The sequence below is a fragment of the Phocoena phocoena genome, chromosome 4, assembly GCF_963924675.1.
Source record: "Phocoena phocoena chromosome 4, mPhoPho1.1, whole genome shotgun sequence".
Lineage (NCBI taxonomy): Eukaryota > Metazoa > Chordata > Mammalia > Artiodactyla > Phocoenidae > Phocoena > Phocoena phocoena.
In genome coordinates, this window is record NC_089222.1 from 91,318,949 (window position 1) to 91,345,095 (window position 26,147).

General features: G+C 39.0%; 1 protein-coding gene and 1 pseudogene across 2 annotated transcripts in view; one reads left to right on the forward strand and one right to left on the reverse strand.

Moving 5' to 3' along the window:
* Positions 1-26,147, forward strand: part of CD47 (CD47 molecule) — a 56,224-nt gene that overhangs the window by 948 nt on the left and 29,129 nt on the right. For both annotated transcript variants that reach the window (XM_065876093.1, XM_065876094.1), the window contains exons 2-3: positions 12,000-12,347; positions 22,649-22,738. In XM_065876093.1, coding sequence (XP_065732165.1) covers positions 12,000-12,347; positions 22,649-22,738 — 438 coding nt within the window. The remainder of the gene's footprint in view (positions 1-11,999; positions 12,348-22,648; positions 22,739-26,147) is intronic.
* Positions 18,922-19,371, reverse strand: LOC136122580 (mitochondrial intermembrane space import and assembly protein 40 pseudogene; annotated as a pseudogene).

Below are 26,147 nucleotides of genomic sequence, written 5' to 3' on the forward strand. Positions count from 1 at the left end.
TCCCACGCCCCATCAACCACTTTAATACAGTCCGAATTGCACGTTCAAGTTTTCCTACTTTTTTTAGGGGAACCATTTTAAAAGTAATCCAGATTTCGCTTGAAGTATGAAGACAGTAACCTCTAGTCAAAGCATATTTGCGGCAGAGTGAGATTTAGTGTCTTCCGACGCCAAAGGCGTTTTGGCCCCCCCAAGCTTTTGGAATCCATTTCTCTTTTTTAAAACGTGTGCTTCGTCTATAACAACTGAGGAAGGAATGGGAATTTTCGTGGCTCTACAGTGCCTGTCACACTTCACATCTATAGATCCTCTTGTGAACTTTTTGTAAAATTAAGAATTGAGTTGGAGTAACAGTAACAAGCAGTTGTTACATTTTATTCTAGAATGCTAAGTTAATTACATTTTAAACGGGTTATTCGCCTCACTGTGCCATTCATAAAGGCTTGTGACTTCAAGCTATTTCCAAAATGCCCTTAAGTCCCGGCTTAGCTCTCTTTCCTCACTCTGAAGCCGCCTGGAATGTTGGAGCTGCTAATAATCAATCTCTGTTATCTGAAGGGTTGATATTAGGTAAGGTAGTGTTTTCTGTTATCATTCTTAACGGCTTACTGCCCATTACTATCATTATAGCTCAAATAATACTGCTATCAGAAACCTGTTGTATGATCAGAAAGCCTTATATTGAACCCGATTATGAATTTGTAATAAAATATTACTAATTCAGACCGTTGGTCTCAAAGCTAGTTTGAAGCGTAAAAAGTGTAAATCATGTACTGTTTTAAAAACGGAGTCCTATTTTCAAGTAGATTAGAAAGAAGCGCTAGATTGGTACTTTTGGGGATAGAAATGGTTAGGCCTCTTTTAGTAATAGGTATGATCACATATAATTAGCACTCATTTACATACAATAGTAGTGTGCTCAAGTCCCTACAGAGTCTTAGAATTCAGAATTTATGGTATTTCATTGTACTTAGTTAATGATAACCTGAAAAAAAAACAAAACAGGCATTATGCATTTGAGTGAAGTGTTGAATATAAAACAGGAAGGGATAGTGTTTGTCATAGGATACAATGGATTTTTATGCATGTGTGTTTAATATGTAGTTTTAATAGAACATGTATGAAGAGATGTTAACAGTCTCAGAACACAAGTAGTTATAAACCGAAGTATTTGGGAGACTGAAATTAGATTCTAAAATGAGTAAGGAAGTCATGGATTTGTACGTTTATTTGTACTCAGGTTTGATTTGCTTTCATTTTCATTTATAAATGATTGTTAATCAAAGGCTACTTCCTGGTAACCACTACAGTTTCCATTGATCTTTGTAGTAAAGGAAATTGTCTAAAATGCCCATTCCTTCTAATTACAGGAAAAATACAACCTCCTTTATTGGTTTACAAGATGTAGAATGAGTTACTATTCTCCTTTCCTCCCCCCTCCCCCATATGTCCAATTATACATTGTTTAAAAGCACATCAGCAGTTTCAGTGGTATTCACTAACTGGTAAATAAAATGCTACTCACATAAGGACAGTGATGTGAACTGTCTTATCAGTGGTTGAATGATTTTTCTTTGTTCAAAGTGAGTTTTTAAAATCAAAGGTACACATGATTAAAAAAACATTTTTATTGCGTAAGTCTAGTAGTCATTTGGCTTGCTTAAACAAAAATGTTTTCTTCTCTCCTCAAGAATATATTACTTTTAACCACAATTTGCCATTTTAAGGAAGTAAATGCCTATTTAAAAGTACTTATTTCCGGGGCTGCCCAGCAGTCTAGAGGCAGTATGCTAAAGCATTACACTAAATGCCTACCATTAGGACATTTGCTCATGCTGTCATCTGTATTTTGGCAGATGTTTTATCTTTGCCACTGAATTGTTAATGGAGATTTGAAAGGCCAGGTTCTAAAGAGGAAAAATAGGTGGTTCTCCCAAAATTGATAAACATTCTAAATCCAAAATGCATTATTAAAACTAAGTTTGCATTCCTTGACGTTAATTCAACTCTAGCTACTATACATTTATGTTCTTTTCGTGATGTAATTTTCATATAACCATTTTACCCATCTTTTAGGTTTTTGCTGTCATACCTTTTTATACAAGAGAAAATTTTTTTCTCTTTTCATACAAGAGAAAAATTTCTATATTTTTATATCTTATGCCTCAGCCTAATATAATGCACTCTTGGGTTGTGATAAAGCAACTTTCACTTTGTGTACTAGTGCCGATATTTCTTCTATGATAAAAGAACAAGAATGATAGTGTAGGATCAATTTTGCTAAACTCATTGTAGTAATAAAGTAAAAAAAATATAGAGCACCCAGGAAATTTGATTATGATATACCTAGACTAAGACAGTAGGACCTGAATTTTCCCTCTTTGTGGTTACATGGAGTTGCAACAGGAATTAGAAGTTACACCCTGCTCTGAATATTTTATTACATCTCCATGGAGCAGTTGTATAAGACTCAGAATCTGGTCAATCCCAGGGTTTAGGATTTAGATTAGGAGAATAAATGCATATTTGAATACATGTCACACTTATAGGTTAAAAAGCAAGGCAAGGGATTTGGCAAGTGCAGGGTCTATCAAAATTGCTTTTCCTGTTTCAAGCAAGTATGAGCCCATGTTATGCTCTAAGCATTTTGCAAGGCCCTCTTGGACATACAGACAAATTTCAGACTGTATGCCTCTTAATAACTTAAAGTGTAGTTTATGAAGAGAAGGGATTTTTTGTTTTTATACCGCAGTAATACTTAATATATTTTAAGTGCTTGATAAGGCTGTAATTCTGGATGTTACTGACTCTAAACTGCCCCGGGCCTTATAATTCTAGGTTGACCATTTCTGTTCCTGTGAGGCCACTTTAAAACCGAGTGGGAGATTAGTTTGAGTTAGAACTAAACAGGTGTGGACACCTCCATTTTACCCCAGACTTTATTTAGTTTCTGTTGAGAATAGATCTGACTAAATCCTCCTTTTGACCCTAATTCTAACCCAGTTCAGTTTGATACTCCAGTTCTTCCTACCAGAGACCAAGCCTGATGGCAAATATTAGTAGGATTCATTTCTTGCAGGCGTCTTTACTCAACAAGCTTTGCTTCATTCACTTTAGTGACTGCTGGGGCTTCTTACCCCAATCCTGAACATCCATTCCAAGCAAATAATTAACTTCCTACTCTACTGCAAAAAATAGTGATGTGTGGTGTGGACTCTCTCAACTTCCCACCCACCATTACTAAACTTGTCCATAATATCTTAGGCAACGTTCGTCTCATTCTCCTCCTTCACCCAGTGTCAGAAGTGTTCCTATTCACTTTCCAAGGAAAGGATCCCCTGTCTACAGCTCTTTCACTTCCACCATCTCGGAGACCTGCCTAATCACCTTAATCCTTAAGCTTTGAACCTTAGATCTTTCCTTCTTCATTGATTCCTTCGTCTTAGCTAGCAGACATGCTCAAGTTTCACCCCATATTAAAAACAAACAAGAAGAACAACCAAAAAAACCTTGGCCTTGTCCCAGGCTCCACGCTCTTTCCATTATTGCCTTCTTTCTCAGCTTTCTTTTACTGCCGAGTCCCTAGTCTGCTGACATTGCTGCAGGTAAAGAAGCTAATGGTGAATTTTTAAATCTCTAGAGGCTGTTTTTACTCATCCTGCTTGACATCTGTTTTGTCCATATTAAGACCCTTAGTGTCTGCAGTGGCATTCTTTGCTGCCTCACCTACTTCTGTCACTTCTTTTTCTCACATCGTTGGTTTGCTCCTCTTTAACTATTTGCTCCATAAATATTGGTATTCGCCAACACTTTATTCTCTGGTACCTGCTCTGTTTGCTTTGCAAGGACTCTCTGGGTGATCTTGTTTATGCTCACAGTTTCAATTACTGCCTATATTCTTGGTAATTCCCAAGTCTTTGTAGCTCAGACTTTTCTTCTTAAATCCAGATTGATATATCCTGGGATCTACTGGACATCTCCATTTCATTGTATCACAGGTACTTTTAATACTCAGCCTATTAAATATTGAAAGAACATTTACCCCTAAATCTCTTTTCTCTATAGTTAATCCACAATCTAACTAGTTATGCATACTATTGATATTTTAGCTAGCAACTTTATTTTATTTTACTTTTTAATTTTTTTAACAACTGTATTGGAGTATAATTGCTTTACAATGGTGTGTTAGTTTCTGCTGTATAACAAAGTGAATCAGCTGTACATATACATAATCCCCATATCCCCTCCCTCTTGCGTCTCCCTCCCACCCTCCCTATCACACCCCTCTAGGTGGTCACAAAGCATGGAGCTCATCTCCCTGTGTTATGTGGCTGCTTCCCACCCACTATCTATTTTATGTTTGGTAGTGTATATATATGCATGCCACTCTCTCACTTCGTCCCAGCTTACCCATCCCCCTCCCCGTGTCCTCAAGTCCATTCTCTACATCTGCATCTTTATTCCTGTCCTGACCCTATGTTCTTTGGAACCATTTTTTTTTTTTTTTTTTTAAGATTCCATATATATGTGTTAGCATATGGTATTTGTTTTTCTCTTTCTGACTGACTTCACTCTGTATGACAGACTCTAGGTCCATCCATCTCACTACAAATAACTCAGTTTCATTTCTTTTTATGGCTGAGTAATATTCCATTGTATATATGTGCCACATCTTCTGTATCCATTCATCTGTCAGTGGACACTTAGGTTGCTTCCGTGTCCTGGCTATTGTAAATAGAGCTGCAATGAACATTGTGGTACATGACTCTTTTTGAATTATGGTTTTCTCAGGATATATGCCCAGTAGTGGGATTGCTGGGTCATATGGTATTTTTTTTAGTTTTTTAAGGAACCTCCATACAGTTCTCCATAGTGGCTGTATCAATTTACATTCCCACCAACAGTGCAAGAGGGTTCCCTTTTCTCCACACCCTCTCCAGCATTTATTGTTTGTAGATTTTTTGATAATGGCCATTCTGACTGGTGTGAGGTGATACCTCGTTGTAGTATTGATTTGCATTTCTGTAATGATTAGTGATGTTGAGCATCCATTCATGTGTTTGTTAGCAATCTGTATATCTTCTTTGGAGAAATGTCTATTTAGGTCTTCTGCGCATTTTTGGATTGGGTTGTTTGTTTTTTAGTTAACAACTTTACAATTCTTCTTTCTTCTTCTCCTTTACCTCCCACATCTGACTTATGTCGATTTTCCTTTTTTGTTTTTTTACTGGAATTTTTTGCCTTCTTTTCAGTTGTCATTTGCCTGGATTACTGCAGTGATCTCTTAATGTATCTTCTTTCCCATCTCCTTTCCTGCCGCAATTCACCCTTCATACTGCTGTATTATTTTTTTTAATGTAAGTAAGTCTGAGTGGTTTGCTACTGCTTGTGTTTTCAACTCCAAACTCCTCAGCATGACATTCAAGGAAGCCTTTACAATACTTCTTAACCATCTTTTCCAGCCCCCTTTCCTAGAGCTCACCTGAATAATCACCAGCCTTTGGTTATTCTCTTTCTTCATTCCTCTGTACTCATTATGTACTCTGCCTAGAAAGCTCTTACTTTTCTATAACATTCCTACTTATCCTTCCAGACCCAGTTTAAACACCACCTGGTAGGAAGAGCATTCTTAGACACTACAAGTAATTTTAAAGGAACTGTTCCATCCAATCTGCAACTGATTTGATTTAGATTTTTCATTAAAATATGTAGCTTCACGATACTGTAATCAGGTCTATAGAAGTAAGAAACAGTGGAGGATTCTTCTGAAATATGGAACAAGAGTGAATCTTCCCTGATACGATGTTTAGATTTTCCTCTCTTGGGATTCATACTTTAAATTTTTACATTCGGAAGAAATGTATTAAGTCCTACTTGCTGGATGGACCCTGGGTTAGATCCATAGGATACCAAATGAAGACATGGTTCTTGCATTACTATCTTTTGATCCTAAAGGAGAGATCAGTAAAGTAAAACAGTAGTTACAAGATTTGATAGTAAATGCAGTGACAGCACTTGAAGAGGGGGCAGTGGGAGCAATAAGGAGGGATGAATACAGTTGAGTAGTAGCAATGAAGGGGACAGGATTGAACATCTCAACCGCGCTTTCAGGAAGAGCCAAAGTTAGTGAACTGTAGCTGCCATTTATTGAACATTTGCTGTGTATGTGAAAGGCACTGAAATAAGAACTCCATGTTCTTTATCTGATTAAATCTTAACAAAATCTCTATGAGGTGTACACTATCAATATTCACATTTTATAGATGAGGAAACTGAGATACAGAAATTAAGTAACTTGCCTAAGGTTATACACTTAGAAAGTGCTAAGTCACCATCCAGAGTCTGACTCCAAAGTTTGTGCTCTTACCTGAACACCCAGTGAAAGGTACAGGCCTCCTTAGGCTGGGGAACAGCTTGTGTGTGGGGGGAAAGGCATGGAGAAGAGGGTGCATTTGCATATCCATGGAATTGCAAGGTCATTATGATTGGAGCTTAGTTTGGAAATGAAGGAGTACAGGAAGTGGAGCTGGACAGGATCTTGAAGGACCTAGTTTGTATTCCATGCTAATGCCCTTAGAATTTAGCCTGAAAGTCGGGGGGCGGCGGGTGCTGTTAAAGTATATTAGGCAAAAGAGTGTATATTTGCATTTGGAACAGTTATTTCGGGAACTGTGGAAAATACATGGCTGGGATGGGGAAACATTGAGGCTGAAGGCAGGGAGCTAGTTAGGAGGGTATGGCAATAGTTCAAGGCAGAAATGATGAATGTCTAATTAATTCATACAACAGACATTGGATTTAGGAACTGTTAAATAGGCTGAACCTAACAAGAACTCTCCATGGCTAAGGAGAGGGTAGAATCCAGCGTGATTCGTAGGCCCAGGTCTGGTTGACTGGTAGATAATAGAAAATACTTTAGGGAAGTGAGGATTTGGAATGAAGGTAGGCAGAAGGTAAGTAGATTTTTGGACATGTTGACTCTGAAGTAACTGTAGTGCATCCAAGTGGAAACACATAGCAACCAGTTGGCTTTCCAAGGTCTACAGTTAAGGAGAAAGGTGAGGCCTAGTTAAATAAAATGAGTGGGTAGTTAAAACCTGGAGTGAGGGAGAATACTGGGGCGGGGAGGGGTGGGGGGCAGCGTTGGACAGGAAGTCCTTAGGAACCTAATATTTATTGTAAGTCAAGGAATAGATTTCAATAAAGAAAAAATGCTGCAACGAGGTGGTGAAGGCTCTAGGAGGAAATTCAGAGACATAGAAGCCAAGAGACAAGAGCAAGAAAGGAGCTGCCCACTGGCTCAATAACTGTAGAGAAGTCAAGATAGAGAGTGAACCATGTGCATTCCGTTTTCACAGGGGATGATTGGTGACTTTGGCAAGAGCTGTTGTAGTGAAAAAGGCCAAGGTGGAGGCCAGGTGGCAGAGATTTAAAAAGTGAGTAACAGGTGAAGAAATGCATGTAGATTATCTTTCTAGGATGCTAGGAAACAGAGACAAGTACAAGGGATTTTTTTTTTTCCAGTTGGCTAATATTCAAGCATTTAAAAAAGTTTTTTTAAACCTACTGTAAATGAACTTGAGGGATGTCGGAGGATGATAGTCAATGAGGGAAAGTTCTCGAGATTGATGAGCGTGGGGCAGAAATGTAAACTAGCTCTCAGGTGACAGGGTTCATTTCTGAAGAGGAGGAAGTGAGGGGAAGAGAGGTGTGGATAGTTGGGGTAGCAGGAAAATTTATAGGTGGAAGTATTGGAAGCTTCTGGTTTCTTATCTGGAGGACTCAACTTGAAATAGGAAGAGAGGGCTCCTTCAGAGAGTGTAAGATAACCTCTTCCAAAAGGAGAGTGATTTCAGAGTCGTTACAAAGGAGAGAACTTTTATGTGGAACATGTGAAATGATAAAAGATTGAAGGCCTAAATGGTCAGGGTCTATGGCAATCTTCTGTTGTTCCCTTAGTAGCAGCAAACATTTTCTTTTTTTTTTTTTAATAAATTTATTTATTTAATTTTATGTTTGGCTGCGTTGGGTCTTCGCTGCTGTGCGTGGGCTTTCTCTAGTTGTGGTGAGCGGGGGCTACTTTTTGTTGCAATGAGCGGGCTTCTCATTGTGGTGGCTTCTCTTGTTGCGGAGCATGGGCTCTAGGCACATGGGCTTCAGTAGCTGTGGCACGCGGGCTCAGTAGTTGTGGCTCAAGGGCCCTAGAGCACAGGCTCTGTAGTTGTGGCGCATGGACTTAGTTGCTCCACGGCATGTGGGATCCTCCCCGACCAGGGCTCAAACCCATGTCCCCTGCATTGGCAGGCAGATTGTTAACTACTGTGCCACCAGGGAAGACCCAACAAATATTTTCCTTGAAATCCGTAAGACTGATTACTTTCCTGCCCCTCCATAGCACTTCATACAGGAAGGACAGCCCTTATGACCTTGGGTTATAAAAAGTATGTATCAGTCCCCCAAGTGAGAATTCTAAGCTTCTTAAAGATAATTCCTACATTTTTTTCCATTAATGTATCCCCACATCCTGTCACAGTGTTTCAGACCAGGTAATTCTCAATAAACATTTGCTGCATGTTAGCATTTCTGACCTAGACCTGTGTACTGTGAGTATCATGTATTAAGCCTTTTCTGAAAGTGTATAGCAGCTGTTTTGAGGACTGTGTTATGAGATGGTTTGAGTTGGTGGTCTGTATTCACAGAGGTTGTAAGGTCCAATATTTTTGGCATTTGATATAAGTTAATTTTCTCATTTCATTTGTTAATTTATCTGTAATTCTAGCATGGCTGATGGTTATACTTATCAATTTCTATCTGATTTAGACTGCTGTAGGCATTTCTTGATTATTCAGAACTTACTTATTCATGATAATTATCTATATGATCCTTTATTTGCTCTGTCTATTTTAGATCATTTCTTCACTCTGCTGTTTCATCAAAAGGCAGTAGGCAAAATAGAGAAAAACCAAATCAGATAATTTTACTGCTTAATAGCTTTTTAACAAATGTTTATAGAGGATGAAGTTGTAGTTAACAGCTGATGGAGCAACATTTTTGGACTATATTTATTAATTATTAGTGCAAGGATTATTCAAATTATAGTTTATCCAGGTCAATTTCACTTTGAAGTTTATTGACAGCATTTATTCTACTTAAATTGCTTCAGCTATAAAAATGTTTGCATTAATATTACAACAAATAACAGTGTAATCAGTGCTTTCTGTATTCTTTCGAAAATTCATTTTCTAAACATAAGTTATGAAATCGTGGAGTGCTTGCTGACTGCTTCTTACTTACTTAGAAGTGGTCTTACCACTTCTAAAAAAGATCGCTGGGATAACTTAGCTCTTCACTTGTATCTCTTTAATTAAAGGATAATTTTTAGAAGGTAAAATCTTGACTCAAACAAATATAAAATGAACATGTGTCAAAGTTTTTATTTCACATTAATAAGCAAACCAGCAAGACGGTACAACCATCTTGGTTTTAAAAGAGAATTGGAAGAATAGACACATGTACATATGGGAAATCAGGAATGGTGAAATGAATTTGTGAGCAAATGCAAAATTGGTCAGTGTCCTCAGCGCAGTAAAATGTAATTAAAAAAAATTTTTTTTTTTAAAGTTTTGGCCACGCTGCAAGGCATGCAGGATCTTAGTTCTCCATCCAGGGATCAAACCCGTGCCCCCTGAAGTGGAAGCACTGAGTCTTAAGCACTAGACCTCCAGGGAAGCCCCTAAAATGTAATTGTTTAAATTCCTCTCTTCCACCAGGTGGAAATCAATGGCAGAACAAAGTTTATTTGTATCTCTATGGATCTGAATCATTCGCATTACCATCAGTTTTCTACAACTTACAAAGTTGTAAAAGCAGCCCAGTCTTAGCAAAATGCACAGGCCCCTATAGAATCAGATATTCCAAAAGCATCTCTCAGACAGTGCCCAGCACTCGCATCTCTCAGACAGTGCCCAGCACTCTGCTGAAAGGACTCCCAGTAATCTTTTTGTCCATTTCAAAATCGTTGACCATATTTTCTGACACTTTCCTTCCTTTCTAATTCCAACATCATAGCCACTTTTCTTCTCTCCTTGTACACTGTAGTCTCCCACTAATGCTTATTTCTCAGGGGGAATAATTTACAACTCCAGGGTTTTGAAGAACGCATTTGGAAGTCCAGGTTTTGCCTGGGGCTTCCTGATATTTGGGTGGCTAGAAATATAAAGAACTAGGGAGAGGTGAGCTATGGATGCCCACGGGATTGATTCAGACTGCAGATTCCCAGAAATGTAACAATTTAGACCTGCCAGTCAGAGAAGGTCTGGAACATTACATTAAAATGCTGTATAGTGCTTAGTTTTTATAGTATCATCCTACATATTTATAGCACAGTATTGTTTAGAGAGCACTTGCCAATATATTTTCTCCTGTGTTGCTGACCACAATTCTGTGAAGCAGCCCAGTGTTCGTTTTTGTTTGTTTGTTTGTTTTTGTGGTACACGGGCCTCTCACTGTTGTGGCCTCTCCCGTTGTGGAGCACAGGCTCCGGACGCGCAGGCTCAGCGGCCATGGCCCACGGGCCCAGCCGCTCCGCTCCGCGGCACGTGGGATCCTCCCGGACCAGGGCACAAACCCGCGTCCCTTGCATCGGCAGGCGGACTGTCAACTACTGCGCCACCAGGGAAGTCCTTTTTGATCCTGTTACTTACATAGAGTAAACCAAGGCGTAGAGAAGTTAAGTGAATTGCTTAAGATCGCATACTGAAAATTGACAGAGATGGGATTTGTTCTCAGGCTTCTTGAACATTGTTCAGTTCATATTCCACTCTGCATCCTAGCATTCAATTCAGTGGGCATTTATTGAATAGTAATTATGTTCCTAGAGTAATACCATCCTATGCCCCGATGAAGGAAAAAATCTTAAAGATGAATGATTAAACTTGAGGTTTTATTTATATTTGTTAGTGCTTTTTTTGAGAGAAACACCAAGGAACTACTTAGATGAAAGAATTGATAAATGGCTGAAGAATATGGAAGACAACTACAATTTCTCCACATTTTTACACATTCTAGATGAAAGATGATGCATTTCTCAATCCCTCTTTTATAAGGCAACAACCAGTAGTTTATCCTATTGAAAAGAGTTGATGGAATATATGCTACTTATTAGCAGTACTGCTCTTGGTTTCAACTTGCATCTTAGCTTTATTTTGGGTGGTTTTTGGTTTCTAGAAGGAAGGGATACCTGTAATATACATTTGGAAGTTGTTCCTTAGTTTCAATGAAATGTGGGAGTGGGAAAATACCATTCAATTGTGTATAATCTTTTATAATACTCGCTTACAAAATGTCTGTTGCTGTCTGTATTTTGCAATGGGAAAATAGCCATAGAGAATGTTTTTTTCTCCTTAGCATTCTAAGACTTTCCATCCTAGTGGAAAGATGTGATGTGACTCATGTGATTTACTTTTTATATTTAAGTACAGTAGAGCCTGACACCATTTTCGGAAATGCAACATAGGGATAGAGATAGACTTCATATCAGTTTAGCAAGTTCTATTTGGAGGAGTGTATAGAAGTTAAGACTGAATATAATATTTGGTTTTATTTTCTGTTTAAAATTTTCTCATAGTAAGGATAGTATTTTTCTACATATATCAGAAGACAGTACTGATTACTTCAAAGCTTCCAAAGCCAGATACTACACCTGCATGTTCTAACACGGTTGCTGAAGTCATTCCCAAGATGTGTGAGAATGTATATTTTGTTTTACTGGGAATGAATAAGCAAGAAGTGTACAGTATTGTCTATCAGCTGTGCATGTTAATATTAAAATAATTTGTTTCTTTTTTTAACCTTGCCCATCTTCTCTTCTCTATAGCTGCTTGCTTGCTTAAGTGAACAATAGAAGTATTTCTCTTTATCTTAAGGATTTGTAACATACGTAAAATCTCATAGTATAGAATTCTGTAATGAAATGAAACAATTTTATTTCTCTTTTCCAGGTTCAGCTCAGCTAATATTCAATGCAACCAAATCTGTAGAATACACCGTTTGCAATCAAACTGTTGTCATCCCATGTTTTGTTAATAACATGGAGGCGAAGAGCATTGCTGAATTGTATGTCACTTGGAAATTTAAAGGAAAAGACATTTTCATCTTTGATGGAGTTCAGCAAAGGTCCAATTCCAGCGATATCTTTACTAGTGCAAAAATATCACCATCAGAATTACTAAGTGGCATTGCCTCTTTGACGATGGATAAACGTGATGCCGTCTTAGGAAACTACACTTGTGAAGTAACAGAATTAAGCAGAGAAGGCGAAACCATCGTAGAACTAAAATATCGTGTTGGTAAGACTTCTATAAAGTTTCCCTTTTATTTCTCCTGAAGCAACATGATCCTGTTAAAAAGGGGGGGTAACATGGGGCCACCAACTCGTTTGAATCAAAAAGCAGACTATTAATAATAAATGTTGATGGAATGTTTAGCGGCTTTAAGATCGTGAGTTTTATCTTATATGCTCTTCTGCTTTTCACAGTAAATCTCCTTTGTTGTTTGTTAATTTGTACATTGTGTGGTTCTCAAACTTTTTGTCTGAGGACTGTTATATTGCGGTGAGCAGTCCGGGGGGTCATCTCCTCTGCATTTCTGTTTGCTGCCATCAAAAGTACTTTCTTTCATGTGATTAATTTTCAAGGCTTTTTCCAATTATTTTGCCTTTTTTTTAAACCTTACACTTTGATCAGTGGTTGACAAGTCCCAGCCATGCTTCCTCTGGAAAGAACAGATTAGGAGGAGAACCAGAATATTAAAAATCAGGTTATCATAGATGATTCCTTGAGGTTTCCTGTGCTTAGCCTTGCTTTGTTATTTTTTCCCTTGGCCAAGATGTGGGAGAGCTAGGGATCCAATTTAATTTATTTATTTATAATTATTTAAATTATAGCACCATTATTCTGCCCTTTCTTCACAAACTTGAGTTGGTGAGTTGCATAAAGCAGTAGTTACCTGGAGTAAATTTAAAGTCTCCTTTCTTTCTGTTCTTCGCTGTGCCAGCTGAGTTCTTCAACCACACAGAAGTACATTTCAACCTCCTATTTTGAAAGCTGTATTTAGAATCACTAGACATATTACCGATCTCAGGATTAGATCATACTTTAAGAACCTCTGCTTTCAATGGGATCAGATCAGTTCAATTGGATCCGCTGTTTGCCTCTCTTCTTCTCGCATTTACTGTTACTAAATATCTGTTACCACATTGGGAATGGGGTGCTTAGGTTGATAGAATATTTTGACATTGCTTAGGATTAGGAATCAACAGATCTGAGTTATATCCCCTATTCTGCAACTTAACTGTTCACCTTTATGGTATGGAGAAGTTACTTTGCCAAGTCAAGTTACCTCATCTCTAAAATGGGGATGAAAATAGGTACTTGCTTTTATGTATTCTACAGTCTAATGAGCACCAGATGAGATCCCTTGTGTACAAGTGCTTTGTGAACCAAAGTGCTTTGCAGATGTAAATTGTGTTTTTGGGGTGTTTGTTTTATGAAGGAAGGTATCAGGTTGCTGAAGCTGGCCTGGGGTGTTGTGAGAGGGAGGGCAGGAGATGGCTTAGAGTAGGCTAGCAGAATCTGGAAAGCTTTTCTGCTCAGAAATCTCTCTTACACTGTAACTTTTATTAATTTGGGCTGAAGAGCTTTTTTTCTTTATTTTAGAGTATACCTTTCATCAGGAGTCTAATCTGGAATTGGATAACCTAATATCTAGTTGAAATTTCTGAAGGAATGTACAGCTTCATTGGAATGAAAAAACAAGGCATAGGGACCAGTAATTTTTTAGTGTAGTGTAGGTCACTGAGTGGTAAACTCAAGATATGAGACTTGAAAGGCCAGAAGATGGAATGAAGATGGATGAGAAAGTAATACCAACATCTGAGATGAAGAGAAAGTTTATAATTTTGTGTGTGATTGTTTCATCTTTCTTTGTTTTCAAAGTACCCTATAAAAATATGAACTGTGTTTACTCTGGGACCATTCAAATGAGGAAGTACTGTTTCACTGTAGAGAACGTAGAAAATTCTACCAGAGGTCTCAGACATTTGGCTTTGCATTCATTTTTATTTTTTGAAATACTTATAGATTCACAGGAAGTTGCAAAGATAGAACAGAGCAGTGCTTAGGGGTGCTGGGTACTCTTCACTCAGTTACCCCAGTGGTTGGTTACCTCTTATATAATGATACTAAAATATCAAAACCTGGGGCTTCCCTGGTGGCGCAGTGGTTAAGAGTCCGCCTGCCGATGGAGGGGACACGGGTTCGTGCCCTGGTCCGGGAAGATTCCACATATCACGGAGCGGCTAGGCCCATGAGCCATGGCTGCTGAGCCTGTGCGTCCAGAGCCTGTGCTCCGCAACGGGAGAGGCCACAACAGTGAGAGGCCCGCGTATTGCAAAAAAAAAAAAAAAAATCAAAACTTAGAAGTTGACAATGGTACAATGTACGTATATTCTTTGTCATTTTATGATATGTATATTTATGTAACTACCACCATAATCAGCATATAAAACTATTTCATTTGCACAAAACTCTTCCTCATGCTAACCTGGCAAGCAGTAATTTGTTCTCCATGTCTATACTTTGGTCATTTCAACAGTATAATGTAAATGGAATCATATAGTATGTAATCTTTTGAGATTGGCTTTTTACACTCAGTACAGTACCCTTGAGATCTATCCAAGTTGTGCCTGTATCAATAGTTTGTTCTCTTTCTCTCTTTTTTGGCTGAGTAGTATCCCATGGTATGGGTATATCGCAGCTTATTTAACTGTTCACCTATCGTAGGACATTTTGGGTGTTTCCAGTTTTTGGCTGTTACAAATGGAGTTGCTGTGAACTACCATATAGTGGTTTTTAGGTGCACATAATCTTCATTCTGCTGAATAAATGCCCAGAAGTACAATTACTCAGCTGTATGCAAGTGTATGCTTTGTTGTTTGTTTGTTTGTTTTAACATCTCTATTGGAGTATAATTGCTTTACAATGGTGTGTTAGTGTCTGCTGTATAACAAAGTGAAGGAAACTGCCAAACTGTTTTGCAGAGTGGTTGTACCATTTTACATTCCCATCAGCAACATATGAGTGATCTAGTTTCTTCACATCCTTGCCAGCATCTACTGTTGTCATGTCATTATTTTGTACCCATTTTTTACTGGGGAAAAAAAAAAAAAACCTTTCTGCACAAAAAGTTAATTGGAGCAGGACTCTTATAGTGGAATACAAATGTATTGTGATAATGAGACTTACCCATCATGGGGACTTTGGGGATTTAGGCAATAGAAACCATTTTTACAATGTGGTACTTTTTCACAAATATAGGCATAAATGAGGAATAGAAATTGTGTAATAGAGAATTCCACTTAGTAGAATGTGAATTAAGAGTGGGCATTCTTTGTGCCCTTTTTTTGGAGCACAGTATTTTAGAAATACTACCTATGAGATAAGTATACCTCTCTATGAGATTTTATATACCTCTGGTGCCTACATATAGTATAGTACCATGGACAGAGCACAGGACTTGAATTTAGAAAGCTTTTTCAATACATTACCATTTTCTAGTTTAAGAAAATTTGGATAAAAAACTCAACCTGTCTGGCCCTCTGTTTTTTATCTGTAAGATGGGAATACCATTTCCATCACAGCCTTGTTCAAAATATCGTTGTGCTTACTTAACAAAGATTTATTGAGCACCTACTATATGTCAGGCGCTGTGCTAGGCACTATGGATTCATTGATGATGAAGACATAATCCCTACTTTCAAGGAAGTGATAGTACAAAAGAACAGTAAAATAATCTTACCTTTATTAGGGCACAGATAGTTTATGTATATGTGCCAGATAGTTTATGTATATTGTGTCCTGAACTCAAGAACTCTAGGAGATAGGTATAGGTCTTACTATTTAACAGATGAGGGAGCATGAGAGATTTAGGGTAGTTGTTCAAGATCAGAGTCATAGCCAGGATTTTAACCTAGATCTGTCTGTCTTTAAAACCAGTATGTTTACCACCACTGTATATAGTTTCTGTGGAAACACCTTGTAAACAACCAGATTACTAAATGTAAATAATAATAGTTATAAAATGTGTTATTAATATTTATACTTATAGTATTAATGATACAAAAACTTGGAGGCTTAAAATTTTACTTTTTTCTGAGTAAGCTATTAGGGTTTTGTTTTAAAAGGTCTGTTCAAGTTTAGCAAAGTTGCCATTTCCGTTACCATCATCATGAGATACATTATGTTCATAATGTTGACATGAAGGCATTTTGAGATCCTCTTGTTAGTTTTCAAGTGCATGTACAAACAACCACAAATGTAGCAGCTTTAAACAGCACTCATTTATTAGCTCACCACTTTGTAGATCACAATTCTGGTCATGTTATGACTGGGTTCTCCAATCTTACGAGGCTAAAATTAAGGTATTAGCAGGCTGTGTTCTCATCAGGAGCTCTGGGTCTTGTTCCAAGCACACATGGTTTTGGCAGAATTCAATTCCATGTGATTGTAGGACTGAGGTCCCTGTTTCTCTGCTGGATGTCTGATGGGAGCTTCTCTTAGCTCCTAGAGGTTGCTCCCATTCCTTGCCACACAGCCTCTTCCATATTTAAAGCCAGCTAAGGAGAATCCTCCTCTTGTTGAATCCCTCTCGAACATGTTGAATTTCTTTTGCTAGAACAATCCCAAACCCTTTTAAGTTCTTATTTGGTCTGCCCCTTCTCCCTCAAGAATAATCACTCTTTCAAAGTCAACTGATTGGGGGCCTTAATTACATTTAGCAAAATCTCTTTGCCACATGAAACAATATAATCACGGGAATGAAATCCATCATATTCACAGTCCCATCCCTCCCTCCAGGGGAGGGAATTTAAAAAGGCTGCTTTCAGGGGGCAGGGTGTTTGGGGGCTACCTTACAATTCTGGCTTTGATTAAATAACTGGGGACTATACCCTAGCCAAGTCAATACATCAAAAAAACAAACAAACAAACAAAAAAAAACAACCCATCACAGTCCTGAAGCATCAAATAAAAATTTGGCTTGAATTTTAGTGTCAGAAATTTTATCGTGATCCTTCTCTGTGGACACGTGTTCTCTGTGCATGGAGGTGTAGCTTGTATATATTTGAAGGGGAGGCACACTTAATGGATGAGATTCCTTGGCTCTTTCAGGTCATCCCATTTTGTACACAATGATAAGAGAAATGAGGTCCTGGGTTTTTATAATGTTTAAACTTGGAAGCAAAATGTAAGCACTTATCCACAGACCACATACTCTTAGTATCATTTCGTTGCCTTTCCAGTAGTAAGTTTACTTTCCTGCGAGCCACTCTACCTGACCAGGAATTGGAGAATAATGGGCATAGTTGTCAGACGTAGCTTGGGTGGAGTAAGAGTTTGGCTGACTTTGGATCGTCTTTCTTAATCCTGGACTGGAAAAATATCTAATATTGTTCTTAGTCCATTTTAAGCTTAATTTATTTTCTTAGTGCCATAGAAACTCAGAACTGAAAGGGACCTTAGAGAAGTATCTTGTCTCCCTCTCCCCTCGGGAGACAAAGAGTTAGTCGTCTGACCGTACTAATTACTCTAACAAATCAGTAGCTTAATGGGCATATACATAGTTTTATATAAAACATTGGGTTTTTCCCTAGCATCGCATTTGCTACTCAAAGATCCAATTCAGTGATCCTCAAACTTTTCCCACCGTAACAAATTAGAGAGAGGTAACATGTTCATGTCAGTGAGAAAAGACAAATTACAGCAGGGAGATGCAGCAGTGATTTTAAATTGAGAGACTCGTGGGTCACCCCACCCCTGCCACACACACACACACACAGTTACTGGGGTAGAAGCTGAAAGGGGAGAGTATGTGGCGTTTGGATAAACTCCAGGTAATTCTGATAAGCTCCAGTTAAGAATCACTTAGACAATAATATTTTTTGTTCTATAGTCCCACCCTCTGTCTTTGAAATAGCTCTTATTATTATTTCTGCATAGAGGTATAGAGTCAGCTATTAATCATCTAGTCTATCTGCCCATGTAATTCCTGAATTACTTCTATCACACCCCAGGTAGTTGGTCATTCAAAAAAATTTTTCCTTCAGGTAAAAATCATGCTTTCCTTTTAATTGCCACCGTTTCGTCTCTCAGGCGCTACTTTGGTAATGATTAGGTCCCCACCTCTCAAGAACATTGTATCTGAACAGGCTGAGACAGAGCCAACGTGAACACAGACCCCAAACCAGGGCTTTTGGAATAAAAAGAACAGAAATAAACAGCCTTTCTCTTCACTTACAAAGGGAGTCACTCAGAGGGTACAAAGCTCTGTTTTCCAAATGTAGAAAACCTGGAGCTCAATGCAAACTGGAAACCAAAATATATCAGAAATGAAGCATAGCTCTTCGTCAAATACTCAAGGGCTGATCATCCTGCCTCTTCTACAAGGAATGGCCCCGCTCCAGCATTTTTAAAGGAAGATGTTTCTCTTTCGCTTTCCAGCTAGGTATAAAATCTACTAAAAGGGATACGAGGAATCCCAATAAATCTGCTCACTCACAAGAGACACTCCCAGATAATGAGTTTGGGTTGCTGAGATTATTCAGCACGTTATTTCAAAGAGGCAAAATTCAGGACAATATGAGAAGAGAATTCAAAAGTGGCAGCTACATGCCCTGATAGGTTATGTGAGACACACATACACACAAGCCATTTTTCAGTGTCTATGTCAAGGGGCCAAGACCCCTGAGCAGCACAGTAAGTTATTTTGTAGCGTACAGTGCACAGAACAACAGAGGGAGAGACACTTTCTTGGAGAGGTTCATCCTCTCTGAGGGAGGCAGGAGCCCAGCGCGCCCCGGGACCTTCATCAGCTGGACCCCTCCTCTTTTTTGGTTGTGGTGGCCTCAGAAGCAGCCATTTCCTCTAATCGATCTGCTGGCTTCTCCTTCTCCTCCTCCTGGGGATCGAGGTCCGGGTACTTCTGCATGCACTCCTGCATGGCCCGGAACTGGTCTACACAGTCCGACCCCTTGACATCCTCTGTGCTGCAGTGGAAGCAGGAAAAGGCCGCCTTGAACTTTTCCCCACACACCCCGCTGGCCATGCCCCCAAGGCACGGGCAGTTCCAGCTGAGGTCTCCGTGGGGCAGGATCAGTCCGTGCTCCTCTAACGGATCATTGGGGTCGTCGGACGCCAGCTCCACGTTGCTTGGAGTTTCATGGTCTTCTTTGGTCACAAATATGATTCGATCCTTCCCTTCCTGCCAGCAGTAGGCCACGGTGCAGCCCGGCGCTCCGACCTCCCGCGATTGAAGCATTGGGGGGCGGCCTCTCGCTGCGACCTCTCGCTGTGACCTCTCTGCTGCGGCCTCTCTGCTGAGGGGCGGGCGACTTGGAGGCCCGCGCGGACCCGCCTCCTCCCATTCAAATATTTACCTAAGCGCATGACAGGAAGAGACTTTTACTGCCCAGAGGATTTTAGTCTATTATCAGGCAGTTCCAGTTCTTCCTGAAGTCAAGCTAAAACTTGCAACCCTGCAATTTCTCACTCACTAGGAGGTATGGTATTTCTCTTCCAAGTTTATTCTTCTCTAAGGTAAAAATCCCCAGTTCCTTCAGCCATTGCTCATGGTTTCAGCATCCCTATTCTAGTCATTTTCCTTTGGGACGATTCCCTATTATGTCTTTAAATTTGATGAGTAAAACTGAACTCAGGACTGCATTTGTGGGCCGTGTCCTACCTTCCTGCTACTACCTGATGGCTGCATTAACTTTCTGGTAGGTCCTGCTTCTCTATAATCCATTCCCTTCAAGGCTGCCAAAGAAGATTTTAAATAAATCAGGTCACATTTCTTCCCTACTTGAAGGTTTCCGATCACTTTTCATTGCTTATAGAATAAAATCCAAACTTTCTTAATAAGCTGAGAAGACTTTTCCCACCTTAACAAATTAGAGAGAGGTAACAGGTAATTAGAGAGTTCTTAATCCCAGCAATCTCTTTCCATCTTATCTTGTATCATTAAATTCTAGTTACACTGGCCATCATTCAGTTGCTCCAACTTGCTGTTCCTTTGGCATATCTTCTCCCCTGTCCTCACATGGCAGGCTCTTTCCAGTCCAAGGCTCAGAGCCAGTTCCTCTCCCCATGAGGCCTTACTACCCACAAGAGTCTGTTCTTCAGCCCCTCCCCCTCCTCAAGCCGGTAGCCCCACCTGGCTTATTCACTGCTAGATCTCAGGTACCTAGAAGAGTACCCTACCCATGGTGGGCTTTTAATAAATGTTTGTATAGTAAGTGAAAAATGAGTGGTCAGACCAGGTCAAACACACTTCTTATTTTCACTGGTAGATTTCTATTAATATATGCTAAGACTGCTGAAGATTATTCTGTTGTGTAAGGAGGGAGGCCAGTGAAGAAAGAACATTTCATTGTCAGCCCATGTTGAACATGAGATCAGATTCTGGCTGTATCTTGAAGGTAGCAACCACAGGATTTAGTGTCAGGCCAGAAGTGAGATGTGAGAGAAGTCAAGGAGTCAAGGATGACCCCAAGGTTTTTAGCTTGAGCAACTGGAGAAATGGGGTCACCACTACTGAAATGGGGAAAACTGAGAGGGTAGGTTTGCTGAAGGAGTAGGGGGAGGAGTTTCAGGAGTCAGTTTGGGACATGAAGATTTAAGATACTTAAGACCCTTAATTCTCTAGGCCTCAGTTTCCTCAATGATAGGAGGCATGTAGTAGTTGTGAGGATTTGAGGAGTTAATGTACACAACTCAAAAAAAATAATAAAGCACGTAGAGAAAAATAGGTTAAGAATAGTCATTAGATCATTGAGCTTTTACCAAATCCTCTGGGCATTAGATACGGAAAACTAAAGATGATTCATGAAGGTTTTTCCTGGTAGGATTTTAGACTGAATTGAAATGGGTTTTCTTTGGTATAGGAAGATGCTCAGTAATTCAGTTGGAAATTAAGATATGAATTCAGAGTATCTGAAGACATCTGTCTCTTGGTAGAGATCTGCAACCATGAGAGCATCCACCCCCCCACCCCAAAAAACTCTCTTTCATTCACTCACTGTTTTTTGACTATCGGAACCTTCAGCAACAAACCAATTGAGTCTCTACTATGTGTAGTGCAAAATGCTAGATTATGGAAAGTCAATATCTGTGAGATAGAATTCATAATATTATATTCTGTGGATTGTTGTGAACATTTACCCGAGCTTAACATTATAAGCTAACACAAGAAATGCATGGCTAGTATTACTGTATGAAATCCCACAAGTCTTCTTGCATGCCGATACAGAGGCAGAGCAGTGGAAGATTTGAAAATGTGCACAGCGCATTCCCTCTTCACAGGCAAACTTTGAAATGCTTTCAGTGCATTTACTTGGCTTTATTGTTAGAGGAGAAATTTCACAGGTAAAATTATCGTCTTAGGAGTTGATAAGATGCAATTAAACTTAATTTTTCAAAAGTTCTCAACAAATCTTTCTGAAGACTTAAAATCACAATTTCCTTTATATAGAACATATCATTTCATATTATCATTCTCTAGGTAACTTGTAAACCACTTAATACCTAAAGCCCATCATGTTACTTTATATCTAAACAATCATTTGAAGCCTAATTATTCATAAATACATCTTCTATTCCAGAGTAAGTTTGAGAAAAGCCAGGGCTCACATCTGTTTTGGTTTTAGTCAGAGTAAGGTGAAGGTACCCAGTTGTACAGCTTCCACACTTTGAAACCCTGAGTAAGTCTTTACAGAAAGACTTCATTGTTGGTTTAAGGTAAATTCTTGGCATGTTACACATACAGGTGTTCACTGTAGGAGCACATAATAATAATTGAAGTTAATGTTTACTGAGCACTTGGTAAGTGCCAAGATTTGTTTTAGGCCCTTTTCATGTATTAACTTCGTTAACAATCACAACAGTCCAGTTATCCCAGTGTAACAATGGGGACACTGAAGAACAGAGAGGTGTTAAGACTTTGTCCAAGATCACAGAGATTGTAAGTTAGGGTTGGGTTTCAAAGCCAGGCGCTATAGCTACAGAACTTTGTTCTCAGCTCCTGTACCATATTACCTCCTTCCAGAAGTCATAGGTTAGGGAAAATGTGGTGAAAAGCACTTAAAGAACTAGTTTCTTGTTTCATAAGTAAAATTTGCTGTATAAGTTAAATTATATGTATAATTTGTTACTTAATTATTTTAAGACCAAAGGTTTTTTTTGTTTCTTTTTGGGGGGGGGGGTTGTTTCTTTTTGCGTTACGCGGGCCTCTCACTGTTGTGGCCTCTCCCGTTGCGGAGCACAGACTCCGGACACACAGGCTCAGCGGCCATGGCTCACGGGCCCAGCCGCTCCACGGCATGTGGGATCCTCCCGGACCAGGGCACGAACCCCTGTCTCCTGCATCGGCAGGCAGACTCTCAACCACTGCGCCACCAGGGAAGCCCTAAGACCAAAGTTTCAATTAATTGTTTTTATTTTCCATCTCCACAATAAAATATATTGTTCACTATTCATGGGCGGGAGCTACAGTGATTATAGTAAATGTTAATTGTGATTTTTGTTTTCTCTTTTCCCAGTTTCATGGTTTTCTCCAAATGAAAATATCCTCACTGTTATTTTCCCAATTTTGGCTATACTTCTATTCTGGGGACAGTTTGGTGTTGTGAGTAAGTACTTACTTCTATTTTTCATTTATGTTATACTGGTTAAATTGTTATTTCTGGCAGACAATGCTGGTGAAATATTTTATTTAACCAAATTGTATTAGCAAGCATGATAACATGGTAAATAAGAATATACAGTCAATATTAATATTCTCCTTGAAGTCTATATTGTTCCTCATACTTTGCTTCAGTTCACTTTTAATTCCTAAGAAGGTTTTTTTTTTCCTTAGCTTCTTAAGAATGAACATTGGGAATCCTGATAATAACAATACCTTTGACTCAACTGGTTTTAATATTTACAGAGCATTTACACATACATTATTTTCTTTGGTAAAGAGATGGTTACAGCCTACATTGGTGTTGACAAGATAGGATGACATAGAAGGAGCGATCAAGATGGCGGAGTAGGAAGCCCCTGAGCTTACCTGCTCCCACGGCACACCAAAGTTACAACTACTTACAGAGCAACTGTCTCTGAGAATGACCTAAAGACTAACAGAGAAGGTACTCTACAATTAAAGATATAAAGAAGAAACCACAACAAGATGAGTAGGAGGGGCAGAGGTGTGGTCTTGTCAGGACCCACACTTAAGGGTCCTTAAGTAGGAGAAAAATCACAACAATGGAAATCCTCCCTGAGGACTGAGGGGTCAATCCCCACATCCACCTCCCCATCCTGGGGGTCCTAAACCATGAATACAAGTGCCCAAAATGTCTGACTTTGAATACCTGTGGGACTTATGTTTGGGAGAGCCAGAGGGCTGTAGGATACCAAGACTTTGCTCTTAAAGGGTGTGCACAGAAACTTACTTGCTCCAAGTCCCAGCACAGAGGCAGCAGTTTGACAGGTGTCTGAGTCAGACCCACTTGCTTATCTTGGAGAGCCTCACTGAGAGACAGGAGGCAGTTGGGATTCCCTCCCGGAAGTGAGATGCTGGCGGCAGCCATTTTTGTGATCTCGTTCTACCACTCCGACACCTTCACTGGAGGGCACCATATTGGAATTCTCCCTCTAGCATATTAGCTCTGGGGACCGGCACAGCATACCAGCAATCATGCAACTTGTAGCAGTTGCATGCTGACAGGTTGCACAGCCAACAGTGCTGGGGATCCTATCCTGCCCACCAGTGTGCCCACAGGAGTTGGCCTCACACACAATAAAAGGGCACAAAGAGTCCACATAGGGGATACTCCTGGAGCATCTGGCTCTGGTAGCCATAGGGAAACTTGCTGCTGGGCCCCATAGGACATCTACATAAGGCCACTTTTCTAAGATTGGGAGATGTAATGGACCTACCTAATACATAGAAATAAACAGAATTAGGCAGTATGAGGAGACAGGAATATGTTTCAAATGAGAGAACGAGAAAAACTCTCAGAAAAAGAGCTAAATGAAACAGAGATAAGCAATCTACCTGATAAAGAGTTTAAGGTAATGATCGTAAAGATGCTTACTGAACTCTGGAGAAGAGTGGATGAACACAGTGAGAACTTCAACAAAGAGTTAGAAAATAGAAAAAAGAATCCATCAGAACTGAAGAATACAATAACTGAAGTGAAAAATACATTAGAGGGGATCAACAGTAGATTAGATGATACAGAAGGACAGATCAGTGATCTAGAATACAGAATACTAGAAATCACTCAAACTGAACAGGAAAAAAAGACTTTTTAAAATGAGGATAGTTTGAGGGACTTTTGAGACAACATCAAGTATACTAACATTCACATTATAGGGGTCCCAGAAGGAGACGAGAGAGAGAAAGGGGCAGAAAATGTATTTGAAGAAATAATGGCTAAAACTTCCCTAATCTGGGGGATGAAAGAGATATTCAGGTCCAGGAAGCATAGAGAGTCCCAAGAAAGATGAACTCAAAGAGATCCACACCAAGGCATATCATGATTAAAATGACAAAAGTTAAAGATAAGAGAGTTTTAAAGGCAGCAAAAGAAAAGCAACACTAGTCACAATCGTGGGAATTCCCATAAGGTTATCAGCCAATTTTTCAGCAGGAATTTTACAGGCCAGAAGGGAATGACATGCTGTATTTAAAATGCTGAAAGGAAAAATCTAACCACCAAAAATATTCTACCTGGCAATGTTGTCATTCAGAAATGAAGGAGAGAGAAAGAATTTCCCAGACAAGCAAAAACTAAGGGTTCATCACCACCTTACAAGCTGGTTCATAAACCAGCCTTACAATAAATGTTAAAGGGTCTTCTTTAAGTGGAGAAGGCAAGGTCATAACTGGAGATAAGAAAGTATATGAAAGGAAAACTCTCACTGCTAAGGCAAATATATAGTAAAGGCAGTGGATTGTCACTTAAAAAGTGAATGTTAAATGACAAAAGTTGTAAAATCAAGTATAACTACAGTAAGTGTTATTTGTGTATACAAAATAGAATGATGTAAGTATGACATCAAAAACATAAAACAGGGTTGGGGGGAGTAAAAACATAGTTTTCAGAATGTGTTTGAACTTAAGTGACTATCAGCTTAAAGCAATCTGCTGTGTATATAGGTTCATGTATATAAACCTCAGGGTAACCACAAACCAAAAACCTATAATAGCTACACAAAAAGTAAAGAGGAAGGAACCAAAACACAAAGCTAAAGAAAATCATCAACCCATGAGGGAAGAGACTAAAAGATGAAAGGAACAGACAAGAACTACAAAAGCAACCAGAAAACAATTAACAAAATGACAATAAAAGTGCATACCTATCAATAACCACTTTCAATGTAAATGGACTAAATGCTCCAATCAAAAGACACAGGATGGCTGAATGGACACAAGAACAAGACCCATCTATATATGCTGCCTACAAAAGATTCACTTCAAACCTAAAGACATACATGCACTGAAAGTGAAAGGATGGAAAAATATGTTCCTTACAAATGGAAACAAAAAGAAAGCTGAGGTAGCAGTTCTGATATCAAGGAAAATAGACTTTAAAACAAAGACTTCAAGAGAAGACAAAAAAAAAAAAAAAAGGTGTGACATAAGGATAAAGGGATCAATCCAAGAAGAGGATATAACATTCATAAGTATTTATGCACTCAACAAAGGAGCACCTAAATATATAAAGCAAGTAGTATAGGAAAATTGACAATAATACAATAGCTGGGGACTTTGATACTCCACTTACGTCAGTGGATAGATCATCTACACAGAAAATTAATAAGAAAATATTGGCCTTAAATGACACATCAGACTTGATGGAATTAATAGACTTATATAGAACATTCCATTCAAAACCAACAGAATACACACTCTTTTCAAGTGCATGTGAAATACTCTCCAAGATAGATCACATGCTAAGCCACAAAACCAGTCTCAGTAAATTAAAAAAGATTGAAATCATATCAAGCATCTTTTCCTATCACAACAGTATGAAACTAGAAATCAGT